The 11,594-nt window shown below is 45.9% G+C and overlaps 1 protein-coding gene across 3 annotated transcripts in view; it reads left to right on the top strand.

The window, feature by feature from the left end:
• The first annotated feature begins 551 nt into the window (after nucleotides 1–551).
• dspb (desmoplakin b) overlaps nucleotides 552–11,594 on the top strand; it is a 30,525-nt gene continuing 19,482 nt past the window's right edge. Inside the window, exons 1-6 of one of the 3 annotated variants that reach the window (XM_083911214.1) lie at nucleotides 552–644; nucleotides 1,752–2,483; nucleotides 6,270–6,354; nucleotides 8,985–9,106; nucleotides 9,195–9,351; nucleotides 10,286–10,411. In XM_083911214.1, coding sequence (XP_083767340.1) covers nucleotides 1,951–2,483; nucleotides 6,270–6,354; nucleotides 8,985–9,106; nucleotides 9,195–9,351; nucleotides 10,286–10,411 — 1,023 coding nt within the window. In that variant the 5' untranslated portion in view covers nucleotides 552–644; nucleotides 1,752–1,950. Of the gene's footprint in view, nucleotides 645–1,751; nucleotides 2,484–6,266; nucleotides 6,355–8,984; nucleotides 9,107–9,194; nucleotides 9,352–10,285; nucleotides 10,412–11,594 lie in introns of those variants that run through there. The other 2 variants (XM_083911213.1, XM_083911215.1) reach the window with 2 other exon arrangements.

The raw sequence follows: 11,594 nt of genomic DNA, 5'->3' as shown, positions 1-11,594 counted from the left end.
CAGTTCAAACAGTGAAGGTCTGTGTTCAGACTCCACAGCTGGTCGCAGGACACATCGTTTAATGAGAACAGAAAGGTGACTGGGTTTTGTAGATGGAGCGTGAATGACTGCATGGATGGACCGCACACATTCGCTCCTGGACGTGAGACTCACTCACGACGCAGCTTATTTCAGGATGATAAATTCAAAAGTTAATCACATTTGGCAGATTTATATCAAGAGACGTGACTGTGAACACATCTGCAAATTATATAATGTGTGTGTCTTTATAAGCTTTAAGCTGCTGGAATCTCAATTTCCTTTTCGGGAGTCCTCCCAAAGGATCAATAAAGAGACGTCTTCTTCCATTCATCACAATCAAACAGTCTTCAAACTGCAATAATATCGTTACTGTCATTCAAGATCAGCTGTCAAACTTGTTTTTCCTGTGAGCCCAACCCATTGGCTAGAGGCAAGTGTTTAAGTAGTAGTGTGTGTGTGCATGTGTGTGTGTGTGTGTATGTGTGTGTGTGTGTGTGTGTGCAGGAGGAAGGCGTGTAGAGTGAAAGGTAAAAAGGTGGCTGAGGAGGAGAGGACAGACGTGCACAGATCAACTTAAAACACTACGGTGCCAGGAGACAGAACAGTGGTTCACCAAAGACACGGTCAGTTGAATACATGTCAAATATTGCAGATTGAAAAAGTACACGCGCCCTTTGATATGATGCATCCCTTGTCACTGCAGCAGTTTATCTTGCAGCTCCACCTGTCACATACGAAGAGAGTCGGCTGGTGCAGAATGTGTTTCATAATATCTAAGGAACAGCCTACAAACTGTGTATTTTACAACATATTTGGAAGAAACTCACAATGTTAATGCATGTTTATGTTGTTTTCTTTAGATTTGTGCATTGTTCTTGTGCGTACATGCACGTTATACTAAATCACTTTTGAGGACAGATGCATTCCAGGTCCTAACGCAAGCCTTAATCACCACCACCTCCATCTGACCTGGAATCAACATTAACCTGATGGCTCTTGTGGCCCAGTTGTTGAAAAACGTGTGCTAAAGTGTCCTCTAGGAGCCAAAACGTTGCTAAAGTGCCCTCTAGGAGCCAAAACGTGTGCTAAAGTGCTCTTTAGGAGCCAAAATGCGTGCTAAAGTGACCTCTAGGAGCCAAAACGTGTGCTAAAGTGTCCTCTAGGAGCCAAAACGGGTGCTAAAGTGCCCTCTAGGAGCCATAATGTGTGCTAAAGTGCCTTCATTAGTGTTGAGGACACGCTATATGTGCCCTCTTTTGCCCCTGCCCTTCAAAAAGTCTGTGCACGCCACTGTCTGTGTATCTCCTGGTAAACCTGCTTCCTTACTCAGAGTGTGGTGCTCTTACTGCTGCTAATAAATCCCTGTGGACAGGAGAGCCCAGTGTGTTCGGGCCAAGGGCCGTCGCTATGGGAACGAGAAGGGATTGCCTTTGCAGCAGTCAGGACCAGACAACATGTCCTAACTTCACAACACTGTAAATGTCTTTTTTACTTTGGACAAAAAAGTCTCCAAAATGTCCAAAAAGTGCTTTTTCAGAAAGCTTTTTACTTTCCAACAACGTGTTTTCACCTTCTTAAAACATCCTGGATTTTTCAAAAATCATAACTTTTATAACTTCATAATAATGATTACAGCAGCACACACACACACACACGCACACACACACGCACACACGGGCTGAGTTTGGAGGGAGTGGCACTGAGAGAAAAGTTTGTTTTTGGCTCAGCAGGTTGGGGAGAGTCACAGAGGTGTGGTCACCAGCCTCCAAAAGCGATCCTCCCCCGCCTCTGAGGCGCAGTGTGCAGCAGAGGCGCCGTGGGACCAGGGCGCACAGGTGGACGCGCACTACCCGCCTGCTCACTCTCTCCCTCTCCCCGGTATAACTTCCGCAGTGCCGCTTTGGCCGCGGTCCCCGTGTCGGAATAAACATGTACGGGTCTCAGAAGGAGCTGAACATGATGGGCCGCAGGGTCGGCTCCAAAACCGAGCTGAACCAACAGTACGCACGGAGCGAGGTGCTGCACGGAGGCGGTAACGGATACGAACCCTTCATGGACGGATACAACAGCTACAGCTTCTCCAAGTCCTCCGGAGGCGGCGCGGCGATGCAGAAGAGGATGTCAGGCGGGATGATAGTGAGCAGCATGGGAGGCGGAACCATGAGCGGCATGCAGAGCGGCATGGGAGGAGGCGGAACCATGAGCGGCATGCAGAGCGGCATGGGAGGAGGCGGAACCATGAGCGGCATGCAGAGCGGCATGGGAGGCGGAACCATGAGCGGCATGGGAGGCGGAATGATAAGCGGCATGTCGAGCGGCATGGGAGGCGGCATGGGAGGCGGAATGATGAGCGGCATGGGAGGAGGCGGCATGATGAGCGGCATGGGAGGCGGAACGCTGAGCGGCACGTTGAGCGGCATGGGAGGAGGCGGCATGATGAGCAGCAAGGGAGGCGGAATGAGGTAGGACTTCATTTAGGGGTTCATTTCCAACTTTTTAACCTGCTCCCACCTGTGGTCTCTCTCTCTCTCTCTCTCTCTCTCTCTCTCTCTCTCTCTCTCTCTCTCTCTCCCCCTCTCTCTATTTCTACCTCTCTCTCTCTCTCTCTATCTCTCTGTCTGTCTGTCTCTCCCTCCCTCTCTCTCTCTCAATAGATTTCATAGGTATAATCAATAATGAAAACTTATTTAAAATACATAAAATTAATTGCATGTGCATCATTTTTCTGTGTAGGAATGTGTGTGTGTGTCTCTCTCTCTCCCTCCCTCCCTCTCTCTCTCTCTCTCTCTCTCTCTCTCTCTCTCTCTCTCTCTCTCTCTCTCTCTCTCCCTCCCTCTCTCTCTCTCCCTCCCTCTCTCTCTCTTACTCCCTCTCTCCCTCCCTCTCTCTCTCTCCCTCCCTCTCTGTCACTCTCTCTCTCTCTCTGTCTCTCTCCCTCTCTCTCTCTCTGAATGTCACAAAGACTGTTGCCAAAGCATAACAATAGATTCCATAGGTGTGATCAATAATGAATACTTATAAGTAAGAAATACAATTAAAAAAGGAGTGTGTGTGCACACAATTTGCTGTGTGGGAATGTGTAAAATAAACAATATATTAATAAACTCTCTCTCTCTCTCTCTCTCTCTCTCTCTCTCTCTCTCTCTCTCTCTCTCTCTCTCTCTCTCTCTTTCTCTCTCAATTCAATTCAAAAGAGCTTTATTAGCATTGACCATATATTGCAGCGGTGTTGCCAAAGCATTCAGTACAATAATAATTACACTGTAACGTCCAAGAACAAATGCATACTTTACAAATTGTACAAATGTTGATGCAATAAAATGCAAATACGTAATGGAAATATAGATATAGAAATTAATTAATAAGATAACAAAATAACAAATATAATAATACAAAAGTAGAAAAGAATGAATCATAGGACATAAAAAGGCTTAAGAGCAAAACTAAAGTGACAGGTTGAGGCCTGGTGGAGACGGGTAACTACTCTCTCGTGTTGTAGCGTGAAGACAAACTGTCCTGTCACGACTCAGCACTCTTTTCTTTTTCTCCAATAACTATTTTGAGAGTTTGGTTTATTAAAATGTGGGTGTTTTTTACCTTAAAGAGGGGCAAACCATTGGTGCACAGGTTCAAATTTCTCTCTCTCTCTCTCTCTCCCTCTCCCCCTCTCACATGTCAGCCTTGAAGCTGCTCGTTATTAAACATTCATCACGACAGCCTGTCTTTATCCCACTGTTCATTTCACCCCTGCACACCCTGAGTAGACAGTAACGCACACATGGTGATATATGTGCAGAGATCATAAATACGGAGAAATGAATCCATCTCCTGCAGACTCCACGGCTCTGATCTCAGAAATAACCTCATATTTACGTCTGTTTTTATTATTCTGAGCATTGGAGCGGTGTTCAAGTTGACGTAAGGTTGCGCGCTTTTCGGATTTGCCTGCTGTGCACTGGGTGTGTTTGTGGAAGGAGTCACCCGGCTGGCTGGTAATCAGCCCCCCCCCCCCCCCCCCCCCCCCGCAGAGAAACACTGACTTTGAGTTATAGCTCACGTCGAGCTGCAAAAAGTCTGCTCCACTGCTGCTGCAGCTGAACACTCACTTGTTGCATGTGTCAGTGTCAGACCCTCCACACACACACACACACACACACACACACACACACACACACACACACACTATCACCCACCGGGAGAATTTGTCACTGTGGTACTTTAGAGGAGGTTAAAGAGGTCACCTGGCCGACATGATCACCACATGTTTGCTAACTAAACATGTTGAAGAAGAAGTACTTTATTTATCCTGCAACGGGGAAATTGAATATTTTCACTCTTATTATTAATCATGTTACACAAACACACATGCACAGACACACACACACACACACACACACACACACACACACACACAGGCCCGAAATACACACACACATGCACATACAGGACCTATACATGCAATTAAGGAGAGATGTCAGAGCGAGGGGGCTGCCAGTGACCGGCGCCCTGAGCAGTTGGGGGTTCGGTGCCTTGCTCTGCAGTGCCCAGGAGATGAACTGGCACCTCTCCAGCCACCAGTCCACACTCCACACATTTAATTTGGTGATGACTGTGCGAGGGTCGGGGAAACCAGGGGAGGTCATCACACGTTTGTGTTGTGTGACAAATATAAGAACTGTATTCTTCTTTTCTGCTCCTTTCCATTCATGTAAAGGTTTAAACGTATAGTAATTGTAATTTATCATTGTGTTTACAGTGTAATTAATAGGCATTTTCATGAAAGGGACAATTAATACAGATACAAAAATACAAACACACGATGAAAGATGGCGTTTTAGTTCCTGGATCCAGTCGTCCAGAGTTTTTCAGAGGCACACAACTGGACGGATAAACGGACCGGGACCATATACATCAGCTGATATCAGCTCACGGAAGACAGGTCATGGTCCCCGGGCGCCGAGGAAGGTCTAAACCAGAGGTGCCCAACCCTGCTCCTGGAGAGCCACTGTCCTGCATGTTTTAGGTTTCTCTCTGCTCCAACACACCTGAATCTAATGACGTGCTTGTTATTAAGCAGCTGAAGCTCGTCACAGGTTTGAAAATCGTTAGAATCAGGTGTGTTAGAGCAGGGAGAAACCTACAACATGCAGGACAGTGGCCCTCCAGGAGCAGGGTGGGGCAGCCCTGGTCTAAACCGTTGGTGTCTGATGATCCAGTAAAGAGTCGCTGTGGCTGCAGGTTTTCATTCCAACCAAGCAAGAACACACCTGACTCGACTTACTCACTCACCTGAACTGTCTTCACACAGTTGATTTGTTGGATCAGGTGTGTTTTTGATTGGTTGGAATGAAAACCTGCAGCCACAGCGACCCTTTACTGGATCAGTTTGACACCCATGGTCTAAACAGTTACATAATACATCTGGTGCAAAGGAGAGACGTGTAGATCGGTGTTTCAGCCTGCAGCACCTTCATGTTTTTGTGTTCTCGGTAAAATCGCCTGAGACGTAACAAGAAATTGCAAAGATATGTTTGACTTTGTTTTGAAACTGAGGACTTTTTGAGGGGAGAAGCTTATAAAAACTGATAGTTTATGTCCTTATCCTATATCCTCATGTGGAGAAGAGAATATACCGATCCATTATTATGTATTTAAATGGTCGTCAATGGACAGATACTGAGCATGCAGGACTATTTAGCTTTTTACTTTCTTTTGTTATCTGTTCTTGTGCGATTACGAGTAGTTTACAACACGATACATTGTGTTTATAATGAATAATAATGCACAATAATGTTAAATATTCTTTCCTGAGTGTAACTGAGTAGGTCTGGTTTAATTCCAGCTCGCAAATTTCACTATATCGACTGAAACAGAAGTGGATTTATCCTCTTTAAATCTGTATCGGTCTAAAAAAAAAGGCGGAAACACCAACATAACCTTCTCTGTTTCCAGTTTAACTGCATGTGAGGATGAGGATGAAGCTTTTGTTATTGCATCATCCGTGTAAGGCTGCATGTGGACGTTCATTCGGACCATGTGGTGTCAGTCGGCGCCAAAAATATTCAAGTGAAACAATGTTAGAGGAGAAATTCCCTCTTTGGTGAAACTGCACACATCTCACATTATGTCACATAGTAAAGAAAGTTATGAAGCACTGGTCTGAGTGGTGATATTGTGCCTTTAATACTAATTATTATGATTATTATTACAGTAATGATCTTGATAGTGACGTGTTTACTCTGCAGCAGCTCCAGTTCCTCCCAGCAGAGGGCGATGATGATGCAGGCGCAGTGCCAGGAGTACCTGAAGAAAGCCGAATACGCCCTTCATTCTGTGAGTCACGCTTTGCTTTGTCACCCTCCTTATTGGCTCTTCTTCTCCTTCAGTAGTGCAGATAAAACCCGGTGTAGCTCATCCTGCGAGATTTCAGGTCTAAAGAACAAGCACCGTGTTGCAGTTTCACATCTGTCGGGAAAAAAGATGCAGAAAAAACAAGTTTGGTTGTAAATTGAGTAACGGGACGAGTCAGTCATTCAAAGGGGAGGTCGGATTTTTGAAGTGTGGTGTTATGAGGTCCGACTAGATCAGGCGCAGAAGTTAAAGTCGCAGTCGGCAACATTTCTTTGATCATATTCACCGAAGACGACACTCTGCTCCCGTAGAACAACATAAATCATGGGGTTTTAGAAAAGAAACCCTGCCTCCGCGCGTACGTAGAGCCTGTTGTTCGTTTTACAAAAATCCACCGCGCCCGTAACATCCTGTCCACTCAACGCAGAGCTGACTGTCAAGCCCAGGTTTGTGCACACGCCACAGACCCCCCTCCCCCGCTCGATCATGTTACAATATCACAGACAGACGCCTCAAGCTAGGCATACGCTGAACGTTAGCAGTTGCTATCTATGAGTACGTTAGCCAGCCTACCTCCGTGTAGCGTGTACTCCATGCTGTTTATCGATGAGAGAAAACACTGGTGCGTTCACCTGAATCCGGTGCACGCGCTGACGAGCACTCGATGTGAGGGAGCGGAGGAGCTCAGTGGTAGAGGGGGAGGGGCGTGAGAGTTATAGACATTAAAAATTTGACTGAGTCAACTCGATCTGTCAGAGTTGCCGACTGCAGCTTTAAACAATGTGCTGCTGTAGACGCGAACAGCACTTATTTGAGCCCCCTAAAGAAATATTGGTTTAAAGTGTATGCTATACATATATATATATATAGTGTTAATATTTGACATTTTCACTGCTTTAACTTGCGGGCAGGCAGCACTTTCCAACAGGGAACTGAAGCCGTTGGATCCATGTATGCTCTCGTCAAAGTCACCAAACTCCACTGGCAAAAAAACATTTTACTTGGCAGAGCATGAGAGTTTCTGGTGTACTGCGGCCGTTTGTCTGTGTTTGGTGAATCTAAACTAACCCTTCAAAACAGCAAAGTCACACAAAAACACAAAAACGTTTAGCTGCTCCCCCCCGCCACCCCTGCCACAGCCGAACATCGCTTGCGGCCGAAGTACACGTGATGCCGTCGCAGGATGCCCACAGCAGAACGCATCTATTACATCAGTCTTAGCTGCTGCATGTAAAAGCTACATAGAACTGTAAAAACCTGTTGAGTAAACTGTTTAAATATGATTTAGATGCATAGCTCAGTGTACCAGAGGGCAAAGTGAGGCAGCACAGCGTCAAAACCTGCAGAGACAGCTGCTTTCAAACTCAACTGGCAGCAGACGCACACTACTGCTGGAGTCTGCGGTGCAGGTAAAACAGAAACAGCTGCGCCACGCCTGCATCTGTCCCTCCCCCATGTACTTGGGGTGTTAGCCTCTGAGTCTGCGCTCCTGTCTGATTCTCCAAAACGGGGGCGTGCCAACCGCCATTTTATTGTAGGTAACACTCTGACTCACACAAATACACTTCAAAAACATCTGAACTATTAATTCAATAATGATTTATAGTGTCAAATCATAACCAAAGTGATCTCAGGACACTTTACAGAGTAGGTAAAGACCACACTCTATGACTTATTTATGATTTACAGAGACCCAACAATTCCCCCGTAGAGTACGGTGGAGACTAAAACCTTCACTATAACAGACAGGAACGTCAGACAGACCCAGCTCTGTGGAGGACGCACATCTGTCTGCACCGGAGAGAGGAAGAGAAGGAGAGAGAGAGGGAGAAAAGACGGACAGATGGACAGAGAGAGACAAAGACAGACACAGAAGGAGTAATAATAATGAGAGGAATCAGGCTGATAATGACACACTTTGTCTCTGTTGTGAGAGGCAAACATCCTTGGGCCATTTTTGACAGAACTCACTCTGACAATGTCAAGTTTACTCTGTCAAATACTGGATTTCACTTTCATTACTGTGATCGTAAAAGTATCCGGTGTCAAGGTCTTCCACAGGAGTGTTTGTTCTGTCAACACAACTGTGACAAATTCAGTGTAACGTGAAAGTGCAGCATGTGTTAATGCAGGGCTGCCCGACCCTGCTCCTGGAGGGCAACTGTCCTGCATGTTAGGGTTAGGGTTTCTCTCTGCCCCAACACACCTGAGTCTAAGTAGATTATCGTTATCAAGCAGCTGGAGTGTGTCACAGGTTTGAACATCGTTAGACTCGAGTGTGTTAGAGCAGGAGGAACCTAACACATGCAGGACAGTGACCCTCCAGGAGCAGGGTGGGGCAGCCCTGTGTGTAAGGAAGCAGAGAAAGTGTATTTAAGCACTTCCCTCTCCTGGCGTTTGATGCGCTGGTGCATTAAGTGTTTGTAACTTTCCTTTTTTTACTTTTAAAATATGTAAATCAAAGCTCACGCGGTTGCACATACACCAAAACGTACACCCCGCCCACTGAATGACTGTAAACCGAGCAAAAACAACACGAACAAGACATGTAAGTCCAAACTCCAATAACCATTTGTCCACCACCCCCTGAATGCTCTGTTCACGTCTTGCAGGGCGGCGCCCAGGGTGATGCAGAGTTCTACATGGCGAAGGCCAAAGAGACCATCGAGCAGCTGAAGGGCTTCGCCATGGACCTGAAACACCTGGGACAGCCCAACGACAACGTGGTCAGAAGGTAAGGGAGATCTTTCTTTCTTTCTTCCTCTCCTGATTTCTGTGTATCAGGTCTTTCCTAATGTCCTTTCTCTCTTCCTAACCTGCAGTGTGGAGATATGCAGAGACCAGCTGAAGGGGGTCCACATGGCCATCACGGGCACCGGCAGCATGCACAGGAGGAGGAGCAACAGAGGGAGCTCCGGAGGCTGGGAGGAGCCTGGAAGGAGCTTCACAGACGCTATGGCCTGGATCGGACAGCAAAAGGTGCGCTCACACATGCACACACGCACACACACACACACACACACACACACACACACACACACACACACACACACACACACACACACACACACACACACACACACACACACACACACACACACACACACACACACACACACACACATACTACAGTGCTGTCAGTGCAGTAACAATCCAACTGTGCAGTACACCTGTTTACATCATGCATTCTGCATCTGCAATTTCACTCCTAATTAAATAAACCGTGTTTTCCTGGAGAGACTTTGAACCAGCCTTCAGAAAATCTATCAACATATTTTTTAATTTTCTGATATTTTCAATAGATGCAATGTGTCTTATTTTCAATCTGCATCAACATAACAGACATGCACACTGATGAAAACTGCAGGAGGAATGAAAACACAGATGTTGCGAACAGGACAATGTGAATGTGGTGGTGTGATGCATTTAAAAGACCACTTTTTTAAACCGTATTCAAGCTTTTTAGATAATGCATGACACAAAAGCTTGAATATGGCTGTAAAAAGTGTCACTCACAGTGTCGTTGAACTGACCGATCATTAAACCAGAATAGGGAGCAGCGAGTTAAGACATGAGAGCGTTCCTACATCTGCTGTCAGACGCGTCAGTGATGTAGAAATCATGTAATTATTCTTTATTAGAAGAAGAACACACAAGAGGACACGCAGGGAGACAGACTTTAACAGATGGTTTTGTTTTTCTTCTGGTAGATTCCTGAGATGTTTTGGTGAAAAGGCTCATAAATCCTCAAAAAGACAAAACAAATATCCAACTTGTGTCTCTGCCGCCACCTGCTGGTGACGCTAGATATCAAACTCCCTCTCTGGGCTGAAAGATGTGATTCAGAACTCAAAGTAAGAGTGTGTTCAGCGTGTGTTTCTCCCTGATCATAAAGTATTTTTTGTTGTTTCAGCGTCTGATTGAAACGGCCTCCTGGGGAGACGATCCCTCAACCATCGAGCAGCAGATCATCAGCCACCAGAACTTCCACAGCTCCATCCAGAGGAGCGGCGAGGTGGACCGAGCCAGAGAGGACCTGGTGGGTTCAGTCTGCGCGTGCATCAGAACACGACACTTAATCTGTCATCGTTGGAAACACAAGAGAGCAAATTATGAAGCTCCATTTATCATTTCTCTATAAAAGATTGATTGAAATTTAATTTTCAAACATGTAAAAAAAGAGAAAAAGGTAAAAACACAGAAATTGTGACAGAAATTAATGATGTTTCAGCATAATTAGATACGTGAATGACAAACATCTGCTGAAAAGAGAAGGAGTGGGAAGAAGTTTGCTATCTAATCTCATGCTGCTGCTCCTTTGTGTTGAAAGGAGCCAGTTGAGGTGGTTCAGGATCATCTGGTAAGGATGAACCCTGGGCGCCTCCCTAGGGAGGTGTTCCAGGCACGTCCAGCTGGGAGGAGGCCTCGGGGAAGACCCAGGACCAGGTGGAGAGATTAGATCTCCACACTGGCCTGGGAACGCCTCAGGATCCCCCAGTTAGAGCTGGTTAATGTGGCCCGGGAAAGGGAAGTTTGGGGTCCCCTGCTAAAGCTGCTGTCCCTGAGACCCGACCCCGGATAAGAGGCTGAAGATGAGATGAGATTTATTATTGTTTATACTTACTTTAACGTATCCAAATATATAATTATACCCACAAATACCCAATTAACTTTGTAATACCCACTGTATTATATTATGTTATGTTTGAACTGGTATTTGTGGATAAATGCAAATCAATCAATCAATCAATCAATTTTGTCAAAATAAAATGTATTCCTCACGTACAGTATAGTGTTCGTAAGTCAGGGCTTAAAGCACAAAGACAATTGCGAGCCTGAGACGTTCTCGAGGAGGAAATTCATTCATCTTCAACCTCTTGTCGGGGTCGCTGGAGCCGATCCCAGCTGACATCGGGCGTGAGGCGGGGTCCACCCTGGACAGGACGCCAGTCTATCACAGGACACATAGAGACGAACAGAGACAGACAACCATTCACACCTACGGGTGATTTAGAGTCATCAATGAACCGAACACCTGCACGTCTTTGGACTGTGGGAGGAAACCGGAGAACCCGGAGAAAACCCACGCAGACACGGGGACAACATGCTAACTCCACACAGAAGGGCCCCAGCCGGGATTTGAACCAAGGACCAGGAAATGTGTTGAATAAATTATTATATGGATTCAAAACTGCTCTATTACACCTCAGTAGGTTGGTGTT

The sequence above is a fragment of the Echiichthys vipera genome (assembly GCF_963691815.1).
Source record: "Echiichthys vipera genome assembly, chromosome: 3".
Taxonomy (NCBI): Eukaryota; Metazoa; Chordata; class Actinopteri; order Perciformes; family Trachinidae; genus Echiichthys; species Echiichthys vipera.
Note: the sequence above shows the minus strand (reverse complement) of the source record. Positions and strands in the feature narration are given on the sequence as shown.